Source organism: Dendropsophus ebraccatus, chromosome 6 (genome assembly GCF_027789765.1).
Source record: "Dendropsophus ebraccatus isolate aDenEbr1 chromosome 6, aDenEbr1.pat, whole genome shotgun sequence".
NCBI lineage: Eukaryota > Metazoa > Chordata > Amphibia > Anura > Hylidae > Dendropsophus > Dendropsophus ebraccatus.
This window is the reverse complement of record NC_091459.1, coordinates 149,065,999-149,092,762: the sequence shown is the minus strand read 5'-3', so window position 1 is coordinate 149,092,762 and position 26,764 is coordinate 149,065,999. Positions and strand designations below refer to the sequence as shown.

Sequence of the window (26,764 nt, the reverse complement as noted above, 5' to 3'; positions counted from 1 at the left end):
CTGGTGACCTCCATCACACTGACATACAGGATGCTGGGAAAGCTGGTGACCTCCATTATACACTGACATACAGGATACTGGGAAAGCTGGGTGACCTCCATCACACTGACATACAGGATACTGGGAAAGCTGGTGACCTCCATTATACACTGACATACAGGATACTGGGAAAGCTGGTGACCTCCATTATACACTGACATACAGGATACTGGGAAAGCTGTATGACCTCCATTATACACTGACATACAGGATGCTGGGAAAGCTGTGTGACCTCAATTATACACTGACATACAGGATGCTGGGAAAGCTGGTGACCTCCATTATACACTGACATACAGGATGCTGGGAAAGCTGTGTGACCTCCATTATACACTGACATACAGGATGCTGGGAAAGCTGGGTGACCTATTATACACTGACATACAGGATGCTGGGAAAGCTGTGTGACCTCCATTATACACTGACATACAGGATGCTGGGAAAGCTGTATGACCTCCATTATACACTGACATACAGGATACTGGGAAAGCTGGTGACCTCCATTATACACTGACATACGGGATGCTGAGAGAGCTGGTGACCTCCATTATACACTGACATACAGGATGCTGGGAAAGCTGGGTGACCTCAATTATATACTGACATACAGGATACTGGGAAAGCTGTGTGACCTCAATTATACACTGACATACAGGATACTGGGAAAGCTGGGTGACCACCATCACACTGACATACAGGATACTGGGAAAGCTGGTGACCTCCATTATACACTGACATACAGGATGCTGGGGAAGCTGGGTGACCTCCATTACACTGACATACAGGATACTGGGAAAGCTGGGTGACCTCAATTATACACTGACATACAGGATACTGGGAAAGCTGGTGACCTCCATTATACACTGACATACAGGATACTGGGAAAGCTGTGTGACCTCAATTATACACTGACATACAGGATACTGGGAAAGCTGGTGACCTCCATTATACACTGACATACAGGATACTGGGAAAGCTGGTGACCTCCATTATACACTGACATACAGGATTAGGGGAGAGCTTGGTGACCTCCATTATACACTGACATACAGGATGCTGGGAAAGCTGGGTGACCTCCATCACACTGACATACAGGATGCTGGGAAAGCTGTGTGACCTCCATTATACTGACATACAGAATGCTGGGAAAGCTGGGTGACCTCCATTATACACTGACATACAGGATACTGGGAAAACTGGTGACCTCCATTATACACTGACATACAGGATGCTGGGAAAGCTGGGTGACCTCCATTATACACTGACATACAGGATACTGGGAAAACTGGTGACCTCCATTATACACTGACATACAGGATGCTGGGAAAGCTGGGTGACCTCCATTATACACTGACATACAGGATTCTGGGAAAGCTGGGTGACCTCCATTACACTGACATACAGAATGCTGGGAAAGCTGTATGACCTCCATTATACACTGACATACAGAATGCTGGGAAAGCTGTATGACCTCCATTATACACTGACATACAGAATGCTGGGAAAGCTGGGTGACCTCCATTATACACTGACATACAGGATGCTGGGAGAGCTGGATGACATGTAAACTTTGGTGCGAGGGGCGGGGCTTATCGCGGGGGGGGGGGGGCAGGGCTTATCGGGACATATCGGGGCTCCCTCTGTGCTGGATCCCCCACCAGATACTCACCTCTCCCCCTGCTGCCTCCAGGTCCTCTTCTTGGTGAGTCCGTCCTCTTCTGGCTTCCGGTGCAGGCAGCCACCTGTCATACAGAGGCCGCCTGCACAGGAAGCCGCTGTGTCTCTGCCCCGGCTGCTGTTTCCTTTAGCTGTGCCTGCTGTACGCACAGCTAAAGGTCTCTCTGGCCAGGGGATCTGGAACTTAAGATTCCAGATCCCCCGGCCAGCCCTGAGGATGCGGGGGCTGCGGGCTGGGTTCTGTCGGGTGCCGCAGGGCGCCCCCTAGCTGTGGGCGCCCCAAGCGGTGGCCTGGCTCGCCCGCCCCTAGAAACGGCCCTGAGGTGGCTAGGCCTCTCTCTCCTGTGTGTATAGTGCTGAGCTCTGGAGTGAGGGGTAGTGCAGAGGATGATGGTAGTAGTAGTAGTAGTAGTATAGGGTGTAGGTGGCTAGGTCTCTCTCCTGTGTGTATAGTGCTGAGCTCTGGAGTGAGGAGTAGTGCAGAGGATGATGGTAGTAGTAGTAGTAGTATAGGGTGTAGGTGGCTAGGCCTCTCTCCTGTGTGTATAGTGCTGAGCTCTGGAGTGAGGGGTAGTGGAGAGGATGATGGTAGTAGTAGTAGTAGTATAGGGTGTAGGTGGCTAGGCCTCTCCTGTGTGTATAGTGCTGAGCTCTGGAGTGAAGGGTAGTGGAGAGGATGATGGTAGTAGTAGTAGTATAGGGTGTAGGTGGCTAGGCTTCTCTCTTCTGTGTGTATAGTGCTGAGCTCTGGAGTGAGGGGTAGTGCAGAGTATGATGGTGGTAGTAGTAGTAGTATAGGGCGGTAGGTGGCTAGGCCTCTCTCTTCTGTGTGTATAGTGCTGAGCTCTGGAGTGAGGGGTAGTGCAGAGGATGATGGTGGTAGTAGTAGTAGTAGTATAGGGTGTAGGTGACTAGGCCTCTCCTGTGTGTATAGTGCTGAGCTCTGGAGTGAAGGGTAGTGGAGAGGATGATGGTAGTAGTAGTAGTATAGGGTGTAGGTGGCTAGGCTTCTCTCTTCTGTGTGTATAGTGCTGAGCTCTGGAGTGAGGGGTAGTGCAGAGTATGATGGTGGTAGTAGTAGTAGTATAGGGCGGTAGGTGGCTAGGCCTCTCTCTTCTGTGTGTATAGTGCTGAGCTCTGGAGTGAGGGGTAGTGCAGAGTATGATGGTAGTAGTAGTATAGGGTGTAGGTGGCTAGGCCTCTCTCCTGTGTGTATAGTGCTCAGCTATGGAGTGAGGGGCCAAAATCCACTACTTCTGGTTCGGAGAATTTCCCAAAAGGTCTTTGCACAACTTCCCCTCCTGAAGGCAAAAGAGACGGTACCGAGGCCAAGTTATCTCTTCTGCCAAATATACTCACGTCCACCAGCTAGGATTCCTGGATTGATGGTTCCCAGTAACAGTACAGGTGTGGGGTCTCTCCTCGGTGTGGAACGTGCAGCAGACAATCTCTCTCCCTCGTGGTCTCACCTCCAGCTGTCTTCTCCTCTGCTTATACTCCAGCAGACTCCTTGCTCCTCTCCTTTAACAGTTCTCTCCTCTGCCTGGTCCCAGCTGCCTCCTGTCACTGAAGGCAGGGCCGGCGTCAGCACCCGGCTAACTAGGGAAAATGCCTGGGCCCACAGCTCCTCTAGGGGCCCAGTTCCGTCTGTTACTACATTTTTTTGTTAGTAAAAAAAAAAAAGTGTAGTAACAAAGGGGACTGGGCCCCTAGAGGCCACATGTGACAGTTAGGGGCCCGCCGATACATACTGGAGTCCCCGGGCACCTGTCTTCCTTCACAAATCTTCCCTACAGCCGAGTAGGAAAGAGAAGGACCTTTGAGTGTGAAGGACCTTTGATGATGTCACGGGTCATGTGATCGGGCACCTGACCTGATAGAGGGCAGCACGGTAGGCTCTGCAAACTAATAGTCTACTGTATGTGCTGGAGCTTCTAGTTGTTTTGTGTATAGAGGTCCTGCTGTAATATATATATATCTATTACAGCAGGATATATATATATATATCTATTACAGCAGGACCTCTATACACAAAACAACTAGATATCTGTATCTATCTATCTATCTATCTATCTATCTATCTATCTCCTATCTTTCTATCTATCTATCTATCTATCTTCTATCTATCTATCTATCTATCTTCTATCTATCTATCTATCTATCTATCTATCTATCTATCTCCTATCTATCTATCTATCTATCTATCTATCTATCTATCTATCTATCTATCTCCTATCTATCTCCTATCTATCTATCTATCTATCTATCTATCTATCTATCTATCTATCTATCTATCTCCTATCTATCTATCTATCTCCTATCTATCTATCTATCTATCTATCTATCTATCTATCTATCTCCTATCTATCTATCTATCTATCTATCTATCTATCTATCTATCTATCTATCTATCTATCTCTCTCCTATCTATCTATCTATCTATCTCCGATCTATCTCATATATATGTGTGTGTGTATATATATATATATATATATATATATATATATATATACACACACTCACCGGCCACTTTATTAGGTACACCTGTCCAACTGCACGTTACCACTTAATTTCTAATCAGCCAATCACATGGCGGCAACTCAGTGCATTTAGGCATGTAGACATGGTCAAGACAATCTCCTGCAGTTCAAACCGAGCATCAGTATGGGGAAAAAAGGTGATTTGAGGCCTTTGAACGTGGCATGGTTGTTAGTACCAGAAGGGCTGGTCTGAGTATTTCAGAAACTGCTGATCTACTGGGATTTTCACGCACAACCATCTCTAGGGTTTACAGAGAATGGTCCGAAAAAGAAAAAACATCCAGTGAGCGGCAGTTCTGTGGGCGGAAATGCCTTGTTGATGCCAGAGGTCAGAGGAGAATGGGCAGACTGGTTCCAGCTGATAGAAAGGCAACAGTGACTCAAATAGCCAACCGTTACAGCCAAGGTAGGCCGAAGAGCATCTCTGAGCGCACAGTACGGCCAACTCTGAGGCAGATGGGCTACAGCAGCAGAAGACCACCCGTTACTAGCATGGTGTACCTAATAAAGTGGCCGGTGAGTGTATATATGACACGTCTATAGCACGGACTCTGCTGACATCTAGTGGTCAGTCCATGAACTGCTCCATTCCTCCCTCACACCCTGACGCCGCTCGCAGCCTGTGTGGACAGTGACAGGGAAGCGGGGTTACAGGTTACAGATACGGAAACGTTTAGAATTACATTACTGAGCGTGTAGCCTCCTGTAGTGTCCTGTACGGGGGAGGGACTACACGAGAAGCCACGCCTCCATACACCGCCAAGTCACGCCCTCACACCGCATAGGCCGGGCCAAATAACCTGACAGGCCACGCCCAACAACCTGATGTATAAGTGCGGGCGCGGAGGGATATGGCTGCAGTGACGCTGCGCTCCACTCCCGGTTATGGCTCCGCGGCAGGTTATGGCTGTGTCCCAGCAGATGGAGAGGACCCCGGGGGGCGTAGCCCCCCCACACCCCCCTCCTCACACCGGAGACCACCGGATACATCCACCAGGAGGAGGCCCGGGACCCGGAGACCGCTCCGCCCGAGCCCGGCGGGGACCTCAGCATCGGCCGCCCGGAGAAGGTGAGGAGCCGCACGGCATGCTGGGAGTTGTAGTGCGCCCTGTATATCCAGGTGTGATGGCTGTGATGTGTAGTACAGGTGTGTGATGTGTATATGTATATTACAGGTGTGTGATGTGTGTATATATGTATAGTACAGGTGTGTGATGTGTGTATATATGTATATTACAGGTGTGTGATGTGTGTATATGTATAGTACAGGTGTGTGTATATGTATAGTACAGGTGTGTGTATATGTATAGTACAGGTGTGTGTATATATGTATAGTACAGGTGTGTGTATATATGTATAGTACAGGTGTGTGGTGTGTGTATATGTATAGTACAGGTGTGTGTATATGTATAGTACAGGTGTGTGTATATGTATAGTACAGGTGTGTGATGTGTATATATGTATAGTACAGGTGTGTGATGTGTATATATGTATAGTACAGGTGTGTGATGTGTGTATATGTATAGTACAGGTGTGTGATGTGTGTATATGTATATTACAGGTGTGTGATGTGTGTATATGTATAGTACAGGTGTGTGATGTGTATATATGTATAGTACAGGTGTGTGATGTGTGTATATGTATAGTACAGGTGTGTGGTGTGTGTATATATGTATAGTACAGGTGTGTGTATATATGTATAGTACAGGTGTGTGATGTGTGTGTATATATGTATAGTACAGGTGTGTGGTGTGTGTATATGTATAGTACAGGTGTGTGTATATGTATAGTACAGGTGTGTGTATATGTATAGTACAGGTGTGTGATGTGTGTATATATGTATAGTACAGGTGTGTGATGTGTATATATGTATAGTACAGGTGTGTGATGTGTATATATGTATAGTACAGGTGTGTGATGTGTGTGTATATGTATAGTACAGGTGTGTGATGTGTATATATGTATAGTACAGGTGTGTGATGTGTATATATGTATAGTACAGGTGTGTGATGTGTATATATGTATAGTACAGGTGTGTGATGTGTATATATGTATAGTACAGGTGTGTGATGTGTGTGTATATGTATAGTACAGGTGTGTGATGTGTGTGTATATGTATAGTACAGGTGTGTGATGTGTGTGTATATGTATAGTACAGGTGTGTGATGTGTGTATATATGTATAGTACAGGTGTGTGATGTGTGTATATGTATAGTACAGGTGTGTGGTGTGTATATATGTATAGTACAGGTGTGTGATGTGTGTGTTACATGTGTATTCTGTATTTGTTTCCTGTTTCACGTTCACACTTTGCCCGGGTCGGGTCGGGCTTCTGCCTCTTCTGTCAGTGACTCCTCTTACTTTGTTCCTCAGAGTCGGCAGGTGCAGCGTGTGAACAATGTGCATCATGGCCGCCTGGTGCTGGCGGCACCTGGGGGTCTCCTCGTGGGCGGTCTCCTTGTATTGGTTGTAGTTCACTTTACTGGTAAGAAACATAAATCTTAGTGTAAATGAGTGTGAGTGTATAGAAAATGGCTGCATTAAGTGCTCCAGAGCAGGAACTCCTTTTATTATAGGGGAGGGACAGGTCGTGATCTGTGAGGGGATTTTCCACAGTTCCTGGGGGTCCGCGGCCGCTCCACACTGATATACAGGGCTGTGCAGTGACTGGATGTGCAGGACCGGCCGCTGCCCCCCTGGGGTCTTACATTGCTCTCTCTCCCTCCAGCCCCCCAGTGCCTGTCCCGCCCTCCGGACTCCTGCCCCAATAAGTGGACGCGGTCAGGTGATAAATGCTTCTTCATATCCAGAGAAACCAACGTGTGGGACTCCAGCCTGGAATTCTGCCGGTCAGGAGGAGGAACACTGCTCCCCGGGGGCCAGGAGAAGCAGGTGAGAGGGGCGGAGACACAGGTAAGGGGGGGAACAGGAGACGCAGGTAAGGGGGGGGGGGGGGTCCGGGAGACGCAGGTGAGAGGGGGGGGGTCCGGGAGACGCAGGTGAGAGGGGGGGGGGGGGGGAGACGCAGGTGAGAGGGGGGGGGGGGGCGGGAGACGCAGGTGAGGGGGGGGGGGGGGGCGGGAGACGCAGGTGAGAGAGGGGGGGGGGGGCCCGGGAGACGCAGGTGAGAGAGGGGGGGGGGGGCCCGGGAGACGCAGGTGAGAGAGGGGGGGGGGTCCGGGAGACGCAGGTGAGAGGGGGGGGGGGTCCGGGAGACGCAGGTGAGAGGGGGGGCTGGAGACGCAGGTGAGAGGGGGGGGGCGGCAGACCCAGGTGAGGAGGGGGTCGGGAGACGCAGGTAAGGGAGGAACAGGAGATGCAGGTGAGGAGGGGTACGGGAGATGCAGGTGAGGAGGGGAGTGGGAGACACAGGTAAGGGGGGGCCGGGAGACGCAGATAAGGGAGGGCCGGGAGACTCAGGTGAGGAGGGGCGGGGGCGGGAGACACAGGTGAGGAGGGGGCCAGGAGACGCAGGTAAGGAGGGGGCCGGTAGATCCAGGTAAGAAGGGGCCGGGGTACCAGGAGACGCAGGTGAGGAGGGGCCGGGGTACCAGGAGACGCAGGTGAGGAGGGGCCGGGGTACCAGGAGACGCAGGTGAGGAGGGGGCCAGGAGACGCAGGTGAGGAGGGGCCGGGGTACCAGGAGACGCAGGTGAGGAGGGGGCCAGGAGACGCAGGTGAGGAGGGGCCGGGGTACCAGGAGACGCAGGTGAGGAGGGGGCCAGGAGACGCAGGTGAGGAGGGGCCGGGGTACCAGGAGAAGCAGGTGAGGAGGGGCCGGGGTACCAGGAGAAGCAGGTGAGGAGGGGCCGGGGTACCAGGAGAAGCAGGTGAGGAGGGGCCGGGGTACCAGGAGACGCAGGTGAGGAGGGGCCGGGGTACCAGGAGACGCAGGTGAGGAGGGGGCCAGGAGACGCAGGTGAGGAGGGGGCCAGGAGACGCAGGTGAGGAGGGGCCGGGGTACCAGGAGACGCAGGTGAGGAGGGGCCGGGGTACCAGGAGAAGCAGGTGAGGAGGGGCCGGGGTACCAGGAGACGCAGGTAAGAAGGGGCCGGGGTACTAGGAGACGCAGGTGAGGAGGGGGTAGGAGTAGAAGCAGACGCAGGTAAGTAGGGGCAGGGGGACCAGGAATTGCAGGTAAGGAGGGGGCTGGGGGTGTAGGATTCATTCAGAATTCCCCCAGATAATATGCCGACTCTATAGAACCTCTGTCCTCATGTTACAGGAGGAGATTAGGGCGCTCCATCATCTGGTCGGTGACTACTGGGTCGGCCTGAGAAAGGACACAGATACCGGGGAGTGGAGGCAGCTGGATGGTTCAGTGTGGACGAGGCCCATAAAGTGAGTAAGAGTGAGCTTACTTCCCCAGACCACCAGGAGTAATGACAGGACCCCCTTACTTCCCCAGACCACCAGGAGTAATGACAGGACCCCCTCACTGCCCCAGACCACCAGGAGTAATGACAGGACCCCCTTACTGCCCCAGACCACCAGGAGTAATGACAGGACCCCCTCACTGCTCCAAACCACCAGGAGTAATGACAGGACCCCCTCACTGCCCCAGATCACCAGGAGTAATGACAGGACCCTCTTACTGCTCCAGACCACCAGGAGTAATGACAGGACCCCTTCACTACTCCAGACCACCAGGAGTAATGACAGGACCCCCTCACTGCTTCAGACCACCAGGAGTAATGACAGGACCCCCTTACTGCTCCAGACCACCAGGAGTAATGACAGGACCCCCTTACTGCTTCAGACCACCAGGAGTAATGACAGGACCCCTTCACTACTCCAGACCACCAGGAGTAATGACAGGACCCCCTCACTGCTTCAGACCACCAGGAGTAATGACAGGACCCCCTTACTGCTTCAGACCACCAGGAGTAATGACAGGACCCCCTTACTGCCTCAGACCACCAGGAGTAATGACAGGACCCCCTTACTGCTCCAGACCACCAGGAGTAATGACAGGACCCCCTTACTGCTGTACATCACCAGGAGTAATGACAGGACCCCCTCACTGCCCTAGACCACCAGGAGTAATGACAGGACCCCCTCACTGCCCTAGACCACCAGGAGTAATGACAGGACCCCCTCACTGCTTCAGACCACCAGGAGTAATGACAGGACCCCCTTACTGCCCCAGACCACCAGGAGTAATGACAAGACCCCTTTAGTGCCCCAGACCACCAGGAGTAATGACAGGACCCCCTCACTGCCCCAGATCACCAGGAGTAATGACAGGACCCTCTTACTTCCCCAGACCACCAGGAGTAATGACAGGACCCCCTTACTGCTCCAGACCACCAGGAGTAATGACAGGACCCTCTTACTGCTCCAGACCACCAGGAGTAATGACAGGACCCCCTTACTGCCTCAGACCACCAGGAGTAATGACGGGACCCCCTTACTGCTCCAGACCACCAGGAGTAATGACAGGACCCCCTTACTGCTCCAGACCACCAGAAGTAATGACAGGACCCCCTTACTGCCTCAGACCACCAGGAGTAATGACAGGACCCCCTTACTGCCTCAGACCACCAGGAGTAATGACTGGACCCCCTTACTGCTCCAGACCACCAGGAGTAATGACAGGACCCCCTTACTGCTGTACATCACCAGGAGTAATGACAGGACCCCCTCACTGCCCTAGACCACCAGGAGTAATGACAGGACCCCCTTACTGCCCCAGACCACCAGGAGTAATGACAGGACCCCCTCACTGCCCCAGATCACCAGGAGTAATGACAGGACCCTCTTACTTCCCCAGACCACCAGGAGTAATGACAGGACCCCCTTACTGCTCCAGACCACCAGGGGTAATGACAGGACTCCCTTAGTGACGGTATATGTTGTGTTACTGACCACCCCTTCTGTGTCTTGCAGGTTTGATGACCCCCAGAGGAGCTGCGCTCTTATTGATTCAGGGCACTATGTGGCTCTGGACTGTTCCACCCCCAGACGCTGGATATGTGTGAGGTCCCTGCAGCGGGGGGATCAGTGATGGGGGGGGGAGCGCCATCTGCTGTATCTTCTCTGCTTTACTGTAGGCTGGGACTGGGCAGTGAGCTTCCTATCCTATCTGTATAATCTTGCGATCCCGTGTGATCGCTACAGGGTGACCTGTCTGTATAGTCACAGGGTGTGATCTCTGCAGGGTCGCCTGTCTGTATAGCCACCAGGTGTGATGTCTGCAGGGTGACCTGTCTGTACAGTGCCTGGGTGCCATCACTGCAGGGTCACCTGTCTGTATAGTCATCAGGTGTGATCTCTGCAGGGTCACCTGTCTGTACAGTGCCTGGGTGCCATCTCTGCAGGGTGACCTGTCTGTATAGTCATCAGGTGTGATCCCTGCAGGGTGACCTGTCTGTACAGTGCCTGGGTGCCATCACTGCAGGGTGACCTGTCTGTATAGTCATCAGGTGTGATCTCTGCAGGTTGACCTGTCTGTGTAATCTCGCGATCAAAAAGTCGTATATGCGCAATCAAGGTACCGATAGAAAGATCGCATCATGGCGCAAAAACTGACACCTGATACAGCCCCATAGACCAAAGGATAAAAGCGCTATAAGCCGGGAATGGAGCGATTTTAAGGAACGTATATTTGTTAACAATGGTTTGAATTTTTTACAGGCCATCCGATACAATATAAGTTATACATGTTATATATCGTTGTAATCGTAACGACTTGAGGAACATATATAACAAGTCAGTTTTACCCCAGGGCGAACGGCGTAAATGCAAAACTCCCCGAAATGAAAACAAATTCGTTTTTTTTCAATTTGACAGCGCAAATGATTTTTTTCCGGTTTCACAACATATTTTATGGAAAAATAATGTCTGTCATTGCAAAGTACAATTGGTTTCGCAAAAAATAAGCACTCATATAGGTCTCTAGGTGAAAAAATGCAAGCGCTATGGACTTTTAAACATAAAATGGAAAAAGCAAAAGCGCAAAAACGAAAATTGGCTTGGACCTTAAGGGGTTAAAGGACTCCCATCTCATTGGGTTGTGTTCACTGCCTACCAGCATACAAAAGGGGGACTCCGCATACACCACCATACATCAGTGACCCATCTCTGGCAGTCGCCATATGGAGAGATTTCTTTATTAACACAACATAACCTCTACCCTCCCTAAGATCCCCCTCACTCCAGACTGCTACACCAGTACTTATCAGCTGGTGTATGTCCTGCAGGAAGTGGTATATTCTCTCCAGTATGACACAGCGCCCTCTGCTGCCACCTCTGTCCGTGTCAGGAACTGTCCAGAGCAGCAGCAAATCCCTATCGAAAACCTGTCCTACTCTGGACAGTTCCTGACATGGACAGAGGTGGCAGCAGAGGGCGCTGTGTCAGACTGGAGAGAATATACCACTTCCTGCAGGACATACACCAGCTGATAAGTACTGGAAGACTGGAGATTTATAAAGGGAAGTAACCTTCCAATCTGTTGTCCCTTTGAGGATTCTGGGAGGTTGGGAGACCTCTGTGGCAGATACTCAGTACATGCGGAGACCTCATCTCATCTGTTCTATAGGAACGTTCTTCCTAGATCCATGATGGAGGAGGATGAGAGTGACTGCTGTGTGTGCCGTATACCTCCAGTTACTATATATTATATAATGATTCCCTACCTGCACTGTTCTATACAGGTACCACAGCAATGGCTGCTACTACAGATCTCACCAGTCTGGGGTGATTAACCCCTCAGATGCTGCAGTCAGTAGTGGCGGAGCAGATTGGGCGCCAGGGCTGACCTGTGCCCCCAGTGATGTCTGCTGCCCGGGTGATGGTGGTGCCAGGTGTGTGGGCGCCCCTGTGCAGCCCGGTCCTGGAAGAGCCGTGTGTGCTCCGTAGTGACCAGATCTCTGCTTATATACAGTGGTCTAGATTCCCCTATATACAGGTACAGCGATGTATATGTGTGGTGGTGCCGGGCGGTAGACGTGTAAACCTTCTCTATTATATTATATATCATATTCACGTTGTTACGTTTACAGGAATTTATAATTGTATCTAATAAATATATAGTCTAATAAATGTATCACCAGATTATCCAAGTCTTTTCTGTGACGGTGACCTTACCATTACTACCCCTCCCCCTCACCCATCCTGCTGCTCCCATATTACTCCCCCACCCTGCTGCCCCCCCTGCTCCCATATTACTCCCCCACCCTGCTGTCCCCTCACCCACCCTGCTGCCCCCCCTGCTCCCATATTACTCCCCCACCCTGCTGCCCACCCTGCTCCCATATTACTCCCCCACCCTGCTGTCCCCTCACCCACCCTGCTGCCCCCCCTGCTCCCATATTACTCCCCCACCCTGCTGCCCCCCCTGCTCCCATATTACTCACCCACCCTGCTGTCCTCTCACCCACCCTGCTGCCCCCCCTGCTCCCATATTACTCCCCCACCCTGCTGCCCCCCTGCTCCCATATTACTCACCCACCCTGCTGTCCTCTCACCCACCCTGCTGCCCCCCCTGCTCCCATATTACTCCCCCACCCTGCTGCCCCCCTGCTCCCATATTACTCCCTCACCCTGCTGTCCTCTCACCCACCCTGCTGCCCCCCCTGCTCCCATATTACTCCTCCACCCTGCTGCCCCCCCTGCTCCCATATTACTCCCCCACCCTGCTGCCCCCCCTGCTCCCATATTACTCCTCCACCCTGCTGCCCCCCCTGATCCCATATTACTCACCCACCCTGCTGCCCCCCCTGCTCCCATATTACTCCCCCACCCTGCTGTCCCCTCACCCACCCTGCTGCCCCCCCTGCTCCCATATTACTCCCCCACCCTGCTGCCCCCCTGCTCCCATATTACTCCCCCACCCTGCTGCCCCCCTGCTCCCATATTACTCCCCCACCCTGCTGTCCCCTCACCCACCCTGCTGCCCCCCCCTGCTCCCATATTACTCCCCCACCCTGCTGCCCCCCCTCCTCCCATATTACTCACCCACCCTGCTGTCCCCTCACCCACCCTGCTGCCCCCCCTGCTCCCATATTACTCCCCCACCCTGCTGCCCCCCCTCCTCCCATATTACTCACCCACCCTGCTGTCCCCTCACCCACCCTGCTGCCCCCCCCTGCTCCCATATTACTCCCCCACCCTGCTGCCCCCCCTGCTCCCATATTACTCCCCCACCCTGCTGCCCCCCCTGCTCCCATATTACTCCCCCACCCTGCTGTCCCCTCACCTACCCTGCTGCCCCCCCTGCTCCCATATTACTCACCCACCCTGCTGTCCCCCCCCCCGCTCCCATATTACTCCCCCACCCTGCTCCCATATTACGCACCCTCACCCACCCTGCTGCTCCCATATTACTCCCCCACCCTGCTGCCCCCCCTGCTCCCATATTACGCACCCTCACCCACCCTGCTGCTCCCATATTACTCCCCCACCCTGCTGCCCCCCCTGCTCCCCTGCTCCCATATTACGCACCCTCACCCACCCTGCTGCTCCCATATTACTCACCCCCCTTGCTCCCATATTACTCACCCTCACCCACCCTGCTGCTCCCATATTACTCACCCCCCCTGCTGCTCCCATATTACGCACCCTCACCCACCCCCCCTGCTCCCATATTACGCACCCCCCCTGCTCCCATATTACTCACCCTCACCCACCCTGCTGCTCCCATATTACTCACCCCCCCTGCTGCTCCCATATTACGCACCCTCACCCACCCTGCTGCTCCCATATTACTCACCCCCCCTGCTCCCATATTACTCACCCTCACCCACCCTGCTGCTCCCATATTACGCACCCCCCCCCTGCTCCCATATTACGCACCCTCACCCACCCTGCTGCTCCCATATTACGCACACCCTCACCCCCCCTGCTCCCAAATTACTCACCCCCCCTGCTCCCATATTACTCCCCTCACACACCCTGCTGCTCCCATATTACTCACCCACCCTGTTGCCCCCTCACCCACCCCGCCGCCCCCCCATAAATAAATCCACTGTACACACGACACAGGATCACATTCTCTTTGTACAAATAAAATATCGAACAATAAAACCAGACGTTTCCTTATAAATCGGCAGCTTGTTAGGCTCCTTCAGTCGCCATCTTGTCTTTGAGGGTCTTGCGTTGGTGTCACATGACTCAGACGCTGGTGAAATATTCCTTCAGGGGAGCGAAGAGATGGCGGATGACCGGGACACTCCAGGACCTGCCCAGGAGCTTCTGCCGGGAGCTGTGACTTATTCTGGAGACGTCCGTGTAATGAGGCGGGAAACCGAAGACCCTGCAGGGGAGGAGGAGAGGGCGGGGTCAGAGGGGAGGGGAGGGTCACTTCTGGCCATGTGACCACTGTGGTCTAGTGTACCGGAGGAGATAATGTTAGTATCCCTGGTGGTCTAGTGTACCGGAGGAGATAATGTTAGTATCCCTGGTGGTCTAGTGTACCGGAGGAGATAATGTTAGTATCCCTGGTGGTCTAGTGTACCGGAGGAGATAATGTTAGTATCCCTGGTGGTCTAGTGTACCGGAGGAGATAATGTTAGTATCCCTGGTGGTCTAGTGTACCGGAGGAGATAATGTTAGTATCCCTGGTGGTCTAGTGTACCGGAGGAGATAATGTTAGTATCCCTGGTGGTCTAGTGTGGTACAGAGGATAATGGCAGCATGCTCTCTATTAGATGGTGGCTCAGGTGTGGGTGTTACCTCTCCATCTCTGTGCACCACAAGACGTCCTCCTTCCCGCTCATAGTGACAGGAAACTCGTGGTGTTTCCCCTGGCGCAGGGAGTACGAGTTGGTGGTTATTGTGCGGATTTTATGGAACTGTGAGAGATACGGACAAATAATCACCAGATACAATATAACTGTACAAGATATCCCTATATCCCTATACCCTGTATACAATATATCCCTATACCCCCTATACAATATACCCCTATACCCCGTATACAATATATCCCTATACAATATATCCCTATACCCCCTATACAATATATCCCTATACCCCCTATACATTATATCCCTATACCCCCTGTACAATATATCCCTATACCCTGTATATAATATATCCCTATACCCTGTATATAATATATCCCTATACCCTGTATACAATATATCCCTATACCCCTATACAATATATCCCTATACCCCCTGTACAATATATCCCTATACAATATATCCCTATACCCCCTATACAATATATCCCTATACCCCCTATACATTATATCCCTATACCCCCTGTACAATATATCCCTATACCCCCTGTACAATATATCCCTATACAATATATCCCTATGCCCCCTATACCCCCTGTACAATATATCCCTATACCCCCTGTACAATATATCCCTATACAATATATCCCTATACCCCCTATACAATATATCCCTATACCCCCTATACATTATATCCCTATACCCCCTGTACAATATATCCCTATACCCTGTATATAATATATCCCTATACCCTGTATACAATATATCCCTATACCCCCTATACAATATATCCCTATACCCCCTGTACAATATATCCCTATACAATATATCCCTATACCCCGTATACATTATATCCCTATACCCCGTATACATTATATCCCTATACACCGTATACATTATATCCCTATACACCGTATACATTATATCCCTATACACCGTATACATTATATCCCTATACACCGTATATAATATATCCCTATACACCGTATATAATATATCCCTATACCCCGTATACAATATATCCCTATACCCCGTATACAATATATCCCTATACCCCGTATACAATATATCCCTATACCCCCTATACAATATATCCCTATACCCCGTATACAATATGTCCCTTTACCCCGTATACAATATATCCCTATACCCTGTAGGCCTGCAGGACCTCCTATAGCTGCACAGAACATTCCCTATCACTGCTCTTACTGTAAAGAATCCTCCAAGAAGATGAAAATGAATGATAAAACCACAGTGACTGCAGGAGGGAGGATGCGGGTGATGGCGATCACTGATCCCTGCTGTGAATATCATGGCTCCTCCTTCACGTCACTTCTCACCTTTGCGATTCTTCCAGGTTCCAAACAGTCCTGAAGTTCCGTCTTATCACTTGCTGTAGCAACCAGAGTTCTAGAACAAGAGGGGAGTCAGTACACTATATATAAGAGGGGGCGGGGGATATGGGAGGTGGGTCTAAATGAAGAGGGGTCAGTACAGTCTATACACAGGGAGATAGTATAGTACAGTCTATATACGGGGGGGGGGGGGGGGGGTAGGACAGTCTATACACAGAGGGGTCAGTACAGCCTTATACAAAGAGTGGTCAGTACAGTCTATTCACAGAGAGGATAGTACAGTCTATACACAGAGGGGTCAGTACAGCCTAGCCAAAGAGTGGTCAGTATAGTCTATACACAGAGGGGATAGTACAGTCTATACATCGGGGTCACTACGGTTTTCAAAAACAGAACCACACATGTCCACAGGTTATAATGTTATCCCCCTGTCAGGGATGAGACACGACATTGAGCCCTAAGCCTGAACCCGCACACTGTCCCTACCTACTTGCCTACTAGGCAGCCGCGGACAACTACGAAGGTGGGCAGACAGACAAACACAAAAAGAAGAGTCAACAAGCCAAGGTCCAAACCAAACGGGCAACGCAGTACAAAATCAGGGGGCAATCGGATAGTGAAAGGTCAGGCGGGCGGGTAACAGGTCGAGCAAGCAGAGGAATTAGGAACGGGGATCGCAGGAATAGACAGGGGGAGCTGGGATCAGGGTATAACCCTTAATAGCCAGCAGAGAAGGACTGGCTCAGCTTTCATTTATGAGGATCAAGAGCCCGGTCCGGATCCTCATTGGACCGGCACTCTGATCCTCAAGGCTCCAGAGAGGCAGAGGAAACGTCAATCAAACCACACTGCCCAGCTGCAGCAATCAAGGCTAGCAGCGAGCGGTGTGACTCCTGCATTGCCAGTAAGCTAAAAAGCAAGCGGGTGTGTCACACAAAAAGTAAAAACAGGCCCAGTTCACACCAGGCTTACTGCACATTCCTGACAGCATCCCCCCCCATCTTACAAGGGGCCTCAGGACCCTTATTCAATGGACCCGGCCTTGAAGGCCTGTACCCAATGAGAATTAAGAATCTTCTCCACCTCATATTCCAACCAGGGGCGTAACTAGAAATGGCTGGGCCCCATAGCAAACTTTTGATTGGGGCCCCCCCGCCCCCCCCCCCCCCCCCCCCCCCCCCCCCTCTCGATCGACCACTATGCCATCAACACACTCAGCTCTACACAGGTTCTGTACACCATATAAATTACAGTACAGTTACATCAGGTGACTTACAGAGGACGTCTTCTCTGATCGGAGTTCTTCCCTTTTCATTTTCTTTTCCATCTGTCCTGGGCCGTTATGAGAACTTCTCCGAGCCACGAATCCACAGAATCTGCCAGACAGACATATTAGGCTCCACACTCTGACACCATCCTCATCTCTACCAACTGCACATCTGTATTGGCCCCTTTACACCCACATTTAGTAGGAAGGCTGACTCTATGTGATCCCATTTTAGTATATGGCCCTCCTCTCTGTCGCCCCTCCTTATAGATAGCTTCCTTATTTTGCCCCCCTCCGCTGTCCCCCTTATAGATGCCCCCCCATGTTGTCTCCTTATAGATGGTCCCCTATGTTGCCCCCCCTATAGATGGCACCCTCTTCCCTTATATTGTCCCCTTATAGATGGCCCCCTTTCCCCCTTTATTGTCCTCTTATAGATGTTCCCCTCTCCCCCAATGTTGTACGTTTATATCCCCCTCTCCCCCTATGTTGTCCCCCTCTCCCCCTATGTTCTCCCCTTATAGATGGCCTGCTCTCCCCCTATGGTGTCCCCCCCTTATAGATGGCCCTCTCCCCCCCCCCCCTTCCTTACAGATGTCCCCCTCCCCCCCTTCCTTATAGATGGTCTCTCTCTCCCCCCTCCCTTATAGATGCCCCCCTCTCCCCCCCTTCCTTATAGATGCCCCCCTCTCCCCCCCTTCCTTATAGATGCCCCCCTCTCCCCCCTTCCTTATAGATGCCCCCTTCTCCTCTCCCCCCCTTCCTTATAGATGCCCCCTTCTCTTCTCCCCCCTTCCTTATAGATGCCCCCCTCCTCTTCTCCCCCCCCCCTTCCTTATAGATGCCCCCTTCTCTTCTCCCCCCTTCCTTATAGATGCCCCCTCCTCTTCTCCCCCCCTTCCTTATAGATGCCCCCTTCTCCCCCCCCCCTTATAGATGCCCCCTTCTCTTCTCCCCCCCTTCCTTATAGATGCCCCCTCCTCTTCTCCCCCCTTCCTTATAGATGCCCCCTCCTCTTCTCCCCCCCTTCCTTATAGATGCCCATGCCCCCTTCTCTTCTCCCCTCCCCCCTTCCTTATAGATGCCCCCTCCTCTTCTCCCCCCCCTTCCTTATAGATGCCCCCTTCTCTCCTCCCCCCTTCCTTATAGATGCCCCCTTCTCCCCCCCCTTATAGATGCCCCCTTCTCTTCTCCCCCCTTCCTTATAGATGCCCCCTCCTCTTCTCCCCCCCTTCCTTATAGATGCCCATGCCCCCTTCTCTTCTCCCCTCCCCCCTTCCTTATAGATGCCCCCCTCCTCTTCTCCCCCCCCCTTCCTTATAGATGCCCCCTCCTCTTCTCCCCCCCCTTCCTTATAGATGCCCCCTTCTCTCCTCCCCCCTTCCTTATAGATGCCCCTTCTCTCCTCCCCCCTTCCTTATAGATGCCCCCTTCTCTCTCCCCCCCTTCCTTATAGATGCCCCCTTCTTCCCCCTTCCTTATAGATGCCCCCTTCTCCCCCCCCTTATAGATGCCCCCTTCTCCCCCCCCCCTTATAGATGCCCCCTTCTCTTCTCCCCTCCCCCCTTCCTTATAGATGCCCCCTCCTCTTCTCCCCCCCCTTCCTTATAGATGCCCCTTCTCCCCCCCTTATAGATGCCCCCTTCTCTTCTCCCCCCTTCCTTATAGATGCCCCCTCCTCTTCTCCCCCCCTTCCTTATAGATGCCCATGCCCCCTTCTCTTCTCCCCTCCCCCCTTCCTTATAGATGCCCCCTCCTCTTCTCCCCCCCTTCCTTATAGATGCCCCCTTCTCTCCTCCCCCCTTCCTTATAGATGCCCCCTTCTCTCCTCCCCCCTTCCTTATAGATGCCCCCTTCTCCCCCCCCCTTATAGATGCCCCCTTCTCCCCCCCCTTATAGATGCCCCCTTCTCCCCCCCCCCTTATAGATGCCCCCTTCTCCCCCCCCCTTATAGATGCCCCCTTCTCCCCCCCCCTTATAGATGCCCCCTTCTCCCCCCCCCCTTATAGATGCCCCCTTCTCCCCCCCCCCCTTATAGATGCCCCTTCCCCCCCCCCCCCCGAGAAAAGCAAGTTTAAAAAAAAGAAAAAAACTCACCTAACAACACGCTCCCCCGTCGAGCCTTCTTCCTGTCACCCCCTGTCTGATACGCGGCTGCCGTCTGATGACGCGTCCTAGCCCCGGCAGCGCGCGTATCATAGAGTTCTGTGTGGGCCTGTAGCCGCGACTTCCGGCACACGTCTCTGTGCCGGAAGTCGCGGGCCGCAGCACAAGCCCACACAGAACTCTATGATCCGCGCGCTGCCGGGGCTAGGACGCGTCATCAGACGGCAGCCGCGTATCAGACAGGGGGTGACAGGAGCGCTGTGGACCGGTCCCGTGCTCCTCCTGGCCCAGTGACTCCTTTTCCCTATGGTTGGGGAAAGGAGTCTCCGGGTCGGGAGGAGCACGGGACCGGCCCCCGGCTACAGCACCCGGGAGGCATGCTCAGCCGCCGGGTGCTGCAGGATATGTCAGCTCCAGGGGCCCGCGTCACGGGCCCCTGATGCGGCGGGGCCCCGTAGCAGCCGCTACGGCTGCTACGGCGGTAGTTCCGCCAGTGATTCCAACTCACCCTGGATGACCAGTGGAGCAGGAGGAGTAGATGGAGATACCGGAGGAATGTATTTTTCAGGAGTGATTTATGGAATACATTATGGACCCGGAATGAAGCAGGCAATTTCAGTCTAAGGGTAGCTTCACACGTACAGACTTGCAGCCTTAATAACGCTGCGAATCGGCTAGGTCCTGGCAGATCACTTTCATTACATACACACAGCGGTCTGAACGACCGCTGCGTGTATGTGATTCTGCCGGCCGCTCAACCCCTTCAGCTGCGCCCGGCGCCCGCTCTGTATACATTACCTGTCCGCGTTGCACGGGGTCCCGGCGTACTGCTCTCCCGCCCGGCCAATCAGTGGCTGCGGCAGGGCAACACACTGATTGGCCGGGCGGGAGAGCAGTACGCCGGGACCCCGTGCAGCGCGGACAGGTAATGTATACAGAGCGGGCGCTGGGCGCAGCTGAAGGGGTTAAGCGGCCGGCAGAATCACATACACGCAGCTGTCGTTCAGACCGCTGGGTGTACGTAATGAAAGTGATCTGCCAGGACCTAGCCGACTCGCAGCGTTATTAACGTTATCTCCACAATGGTATATGGACAAATATATTTGGGTGCCAGTTTGCCGGACTGCACCCTTAACCTTAGGTTCTTTGTAGAGAGCCAAACCTTTCCTCCTGATGGCCAGGTATGCGTCTTTTATTAGCATGTTTTTGGGATTCTTCTTGGGCTTTGACCAAACTGTGGTGAGCTTGGGCCCAAACTGTGCACAGTTTAGAAAATATGGCTTCAGCTAAGGGGTTAACGAATTTGACAAAATGAGTAGAGGAATACATAGGGTTAAACCCATAATTGCAAAAGAACGGTGACATCTTAAGCAAGCGCTGCTCATGATTGTTTAAAGCAAATTCAGCTAGAGATATAAAGTCCCTCCATTTGTCTTGGGCATCAGCAACAAAACATCTCAGAAACTGTTGGAGAGATTGGTTAATCCTTTCCGTCTGTCCGTTCGTTTGCAGGTGAAAGGCAGACGAAAAGGACAAGTACATACCCAATCGACCACAGAACTTTCTCCAGAACTTTGCAACAAATTGAACACCTCGATCAGACACAATATTTTCAGGAATATCATGCAGGCACTAAATGTGGTTTATGAACAGTGTAGCTAAGGTACGAGCATTTGGACACAGAGGGATGAGATGACACATTTTGGAGAATCGATCAACCACAACCCGAATAACGGTCTCTCTCTTAGATAGGGGCAAGTCTGTAATAAAATCCATCGAGATGTGTGTCCAGGGTCTCGTAGGCACTGGTAGAGGATGTAATAAACCCTCAGGTGGCCTACCAGGGACCTTGGACCTAGCACAGGTCTCACACGTGTCCACAAAGGACTTGACATCTCAAGCCCAGGAAGGCCACCAGTAATGGCGCGAGAGCAAGTACCTGGTTCCTGCCACCCCTGGGTGACCTGCCAACACAGAACTGTGAATCTCCTCCAAGACCCGGAGGCAAAAGATTCGGGGGTACAAATAGTACTGATTCCGGAATGTTCTGGGGCACCAGGGCCTGAGACTCAGCGATTTGAGTCACCAGGTCCGGCTGCAAAATGGCCAGTACCACATCAGGGGACAGGATTGTATCAGGTTGGAACCTGGACGTGGTCTCAATGTCAAAGCTGCGGGACTGGGCCTTGACAGTCTTGGAACCAGGCCAGTAGGTTATCTCAAAATTGAACCTAGTGATAAATAAGGCCCATCTGACCTGGCGTGGTGTGAGACGTTTGGCTTGATCCAAGGTTATGATCAGGAAGAACCACCACTTTATGTTTTGCTTCCTCAAGGAAGTGTCTCCATTCATCAAAAGCCATTTTTATAGCCAGCAACTCTCTATTACCTATGTCGTAATTGCACTCTGCCTTGGAGAACTTCCTCAAGAAGAATGCAACGGGTCGGAGGGCTGCGGACCCTTGAGATAGAACAGCTCCTACCCCCACCTTGGATGCGTCCACTTCAACTATTAAAGGACGCTCAAAGTCTGGCTGTATCAGCACCGGAGCCTCTGAGAAACACTGATTAAGCTTGTTAAATGCAAAGTTAGTGTCAGGGGTCCAATTTACCTGATCCGCCCTCTTTTTAGTTAAATCGGTAAGAGGTTTAGGTATGAGCGATGATGAATTTCTGGTAGTAATTGACAAAGCCCAAGAACCTCTACAGAGCCTTAAGGTTATTGGGTTGCTCCCAGTTCTCAATGGTTTGGACCTTTAGAGGGTCCATACTAAACGAGTTTGAGGTTTTTTTTATACCCCAAGAATGAGACCTCCTGAATTCCAAATTGTCATTTAGACAGCTTGGTGCACAACTGATTAGCTCTCAGAAGCTCCATGACAGTGCAGACATGCAAAATGTGAGAAGACCAATCGGGGGAAAAAATTAAAATGTCATCAAAATACACCACAAGAAACCGACCAAGGTACTCACAGAAGATATCATTAACGAAATGTTGGAAGAATGCCGGGGCGTTGTATAACCCAAAAGGCATTACAAGATTTTCAAAATGACCTTTGGGGGTATTGAAGGTGGCCTTCCATTCATCACCTTCCTTAATTCTAATAAGATTATATGCTCCCCGTAAATCTATCTTCAAAAAACATCTAGCACCCACAATCTGATTAAACAAGTCAGGGATAAGGGGTAGCGGGTGCAAGTTCTTAACCGTGATCTTGTTTAACTCCCGATAGTCAATACAAGGCCGAAGCCCACCGTCCTTTTTCCCCACTAAATAGAATCCCGCCCCCAAACAAGAGGAGGAGGGGCGAATGTGACCTTTACGTAGACTCTCCTTTATATACTCCTGCATGGCCTCCCTCATAGGGCGGGAAAAGTTAAATATGCGTCCCTTAGGATACTTTACATTGTAGTGCCCTAAGGCTAATACCAAGCTTGCCACAAGGTAAAACTTTAATTTTAATGAATCAATTAAAATTGTATTTGTGATCCGTGTGTATACAGTGTGATTAAAATAGTCGTGCCACTGTGTGTTTTTATTTTTATTTTTTTCTCTGTAGAATGTAGCGGCGGCGACTAGTACACCATGTGAGATTGATGTTGGCTGCTCACTGAAAAAGGTTGTAGGCTTGGGGGTCATGGCCAAAAGTTTTGAGAATGATACAAATATTATATTTACAAAGTCTACTGCTTCAGTTTTTAAAATGGCAATTTGCATATAGTCCAGAATGTTATAAAGAGGAATCAGCTTAACAGCAATTACTTGCAAAGTCAATATTTGCCTAGAAAATGAACTTTATCCCCCAAAACACATTTCACCATCATTGCAGCCCGGCCTTACAAGGACCGGCTAACATTGTGTCAGTGATCGCTCCAGTAACACAGGTGTGGGATGAGAACAGGGCTGGAGATCAATCTGTCATGATTAAAGAGGACCTGTCACCCCCCGTTCCGGGGTGACAGGCTCCCGACCCCGTTACAGCCCCCTATACTCACCTGATCCCACCGGGTCCCGCTTCCTGATCCGGTCGGGTCACGGAGATATGAGCGCCCGAAGCCCGGCGCGTCACAGGAGAGTCTGACACTCATAGAGAATGAATGGGGAGTCCGATGCTCCGTCATTCTTTATGGGCATCGGACTCTCCAGTGAGCGCACGCGCCGGGCTTTGGGCGCTCATATCTCCGTGACCCGACCGCCTCAGGAAGTGGGATCAGGTGAGTATAGGGGGCTGTAACTCCGACACAGGGGGTGACAGGTCTCCTTTAAGTAAGAATGACACCACTGGACACTTTAAAAGGAGGCTGGTGCTTGGCATCATCATTTCTCTTCTGTTACCATGGTTATCTCTAAAGAAACACGTGTAGTCATCATTGTACTGCACAAAAATGGCCGAACAGGGAAGAGTATCGCAGCTAGAAAGATTGCACCTCAGTCAGCAGGAACTTCAAGGAGAGAGGTTCCATTGTTGCCAAAAAGGCTCCAAGGTGCCCAAGAAAGACCAGCAAGCGCCAGGACCGTCTCTTAAAAGTGTGGTCAGCTGCAGGATGGGGCTACCAGCAGTGCAGAGCTTGCTCAGGAATGGCAGCAGGCAGGTGTGAGGGCATCTGCACTGTGCACTGTGAGACTGCGGAGACTCTTGGAGCAAGGCCTGGTCTCATGGAGGGCGGCAAAGAAGCCACTTCTCTCCAGAAAAACATCAGGGACAGACTGATATTCTACAAAAGGTCCAGGGAGTGGACTGCTGAGGACTAGGGGAAAGGTCCAGGGAGCGGACTGCTGAGGACTGGGGGAAAGGTGCAGGGAGCGGACTGCTGAGGACTGGGGGAAAGGTCCAGGGAGTGGACTGCCGAGGACTGGGGGAAAGTCATTGTCTCTGATGAATCCCCTTTCCGATTGTTTGGGACATCTGGAAAACAGCTTATTGGGAGAAGACGAGGTGAGCGCTACCACCAGTCTTGTCTCATGCCAACTGTAACCGGCATCCTGAAACCATTCATGTGTGGGGTTGCTTCTCAGCCAAGGGAATCGGCTCTCACAGTCTTGCCTAAAAACGCAGCCATGAATAAAGAATGGTACCAAAATGTCCTCCAAGAGCAACTTCTCCCAACCCTCCAAGAGCAGTTTGGCCACCAACAATGCCTTTTTCAGCATGATGGAGCACCTTACCATAAAGCAAAGGTGATAACTAAATGGCTCAGGGAACAAAACATAGAGATTTTGGGTCCGTGGACGGGAAACTCCCCAGATCTTAATCCCATTGAGAAACAAAAACCAACAAATTCTGACAAAATACAAGCATTGATTGTGCAAGAATGGACGGCTATCAGTCAGGATTTGGTCCAGAAGTTGTATGAGAGCAGCCGGGGAGAATTGCAGAGGTCCTGAAGAAGAAGGGGAAACACTGCAAATATTATAGACTTTCTGCAGTTACTCAGTCTAACTGTCAGTATAAGATTTTGTTACTCATAATATGATTGCAATTCTATTTCTGTATGTGATAAAACATCTGACAAACACAGAAAAACCAGAGGGCAGCAGATCAGGGGAAAATAGAAGATTTGTGTCATTCTCAAAACTTTTGGCCATGACTGTATGATTGATGTTGGCTGCTCACTGAAAAACGTTGTAGGCTTGGGGTTACGCTACCTCCAAGTCTAGTTTAAGAATAAATTGTTATTTGTGCGCCTGTAGAATTGCGCGTATGGTGAAGCAGTAAGGGGGGGTTCTCAGCGGTGAATCGCGGACACGAGATGCCACAGCCTAATACTTCAGGGTGAGCACAATGCCTAATCTCTATTATGCCTTACTGCCAGATACTGCTGGTCCAGTCGGACCTAGCCCATCAGAATTCTTATACTAGACTTGGAGGTAGCGTAACCCCAAGCCTACAACGTTTTTCAGTGAGCAGCCAACATCAATCTCACATGGTGTACTAGTCGCCACCGCTACATTCTCCAGAGAAAAAAATAAAAATAAAAACACACAGTGGCACGACTATTTTAATCACACTGTATATACACAGATCACAAATCCAATTTTAATTGATTCATTAAAAGTTAAGTTTTACCTTGTGGCAAGCTTGGTATTAGCCGTAGGGCACTACTATGTAATGTAGATCATACCTCCCACAAGGTTGGGATCCTCATTTCCCTCCCTTAGGATACTTGGCACCTGGTAAGAGATCAATAGAACAATCATAGGGTTGATGGGGGGGGGGGGTAAACCCTCTACCGAACCCTCATCAAATACGTCCGCATAGTCATTTAAAAACTCTGGAATCTCCCCCTCCCCAGGGGAACATTGTGTGAGTGACACAGCAACACAATGAGGACCGTACTTAGGCCCCCACTGAACCAGTTCCCTGCTGGACCAATTGCACACTGGGTTATGTGCTTTCAGCCAGGGCGACCCCAGGATCACATCAGAAGACAGATGGTTCATGAGGAGAAAATCGAGAGTCTCCACATGAACAGACCCCACCTTAACTTCGAGGCGGGGGGTAATGTACCGAACATCCCCCTGAGCAAAGGGGGTAGAGTCTGCTCCAGTGACATTCACCGGACACCTGAGCCTCAGGGGACATGCCTCTAAACCAGACCAAAACATGGGATCAATAAAATTGGCAGAAGAACCAGAATCTACCTGGGCGTACCCAGAAATACATCTATCCCCAAACACAAGAGATATAGGTAATTATAATTTACTTATTTAGTTAAGGTTACCTGTGCACCTGAGTGACCCCCTCAATAGTTGTTTAGGCGCCTGGAGATTTCTGGTGGTGGTTCCGGCATGGAAGGACATTGCCGTACTCTATGTCCCGCATTCCCACAGTACAGACAGAGGTTGTTCTGCAGACGGTGTGTCCGACTGGCCTTGGTCTCTGTGGCATCCACTTGCATGGGTTCCTCCAGAGGGGGAGAAACAGGAGGGGAAGGTTTTGGGAAGGAGGTCGGAGACAAGAAGGTTCTGGTAAGGTCTGGGGTACCCCTCTCCTACTGTCGGTCCCTCAACCGTCATCCACCCGAATGGTCAAGGACATGCTTTCCTTGAGGGTGTCAGGACTCGGGTAGGGCACTAAAAGGTCTTTAGCTT

General features: G+C 51.3%; 2 protein-coding genes across 4 annotated transcripts in view; one reads left to right on the top strand and one right to left on the bottom strand.

The window, feature by feature from the left end:
* Window positions 1–5,141: 5,141 nt before the first annotated feature.
* Window positions 5,142–11,431, top strand: LOC138795359 (killer cell lectin-like receptor subfamily G member 1). Its single transcript, XM_069974346.1, has 5 exons — window positions 5,142–5,325; window positions 6,472–6,741; window positions 6,985–7,148; window positions 8,482–8,597; window positions 10,146–11,431. Exons 1-5 carry the CDS (start codon window positions 5,142–5,144, stop codon window positions 10,261–10,263), a joined length of 852 nt encoding a protein of 283 aa, XP_069830447.1. The 3' UTR covers window positions 10,264–11,431.
* A 2,828-nt stretch (window positions 11,432–14,259) lies between these two features.
* Window positions 14,260–26,764, bottom strand: part of LOC138795156 (DNA (cytosine-5)-methyltransferase 3A-like) — a 99,931-nt gene continuing 87,426 nt past the window's right edge. For all 3 annotated transcript variants that reach the window (XM_069974137.1, XM_069974138.1, XM_069974139.1), the window contains 3 exons: window positions 16,284–16,353; window positions 14,934–15,052; window positions 14,260–14,514 (listed from right to left, as the gene is read on the bottom strand). In XM_069974137.1, coding sequence (XP_069830238.1) covers window positions 14,373–14,514; window positions 14,934–15,052; window positions 16,284–16,353 — 331 coding nt within the window. In that variant the 3' untranslated portion in view covers window positions 14,260–14,372. The remainder of the gene's footprint in view (window positions 14,515–14,933; window positions 15,053–16,283; window positions 16,354–26,764) is intronic.

Bases quoted from the DNA above. Each gene is read 5' to 3' on its own strand.
- LOC138795359 (XM_069974346.1), top strand. From the start codon at position 5,142: ATGGCTCCGCGGCAGGTTATGGCTGTGTCCCAGCAGATGGAGAGGACC. The intron at 5,326-6,471 runs GTGAGGAGCCGC...GTATATGTATAG, and splicing joins GCATCGGCCGCCCGGAGAAG to TACAGGTGTGTGGTGTGTAT. The intron at 8,598-10,145 runs GTGAGTAAGAGT...TGTGTCTTGCAG, and splicing joins GTGTGGACGAGGCCCATAAA to GTTTGATGACCCCCAGAGGA.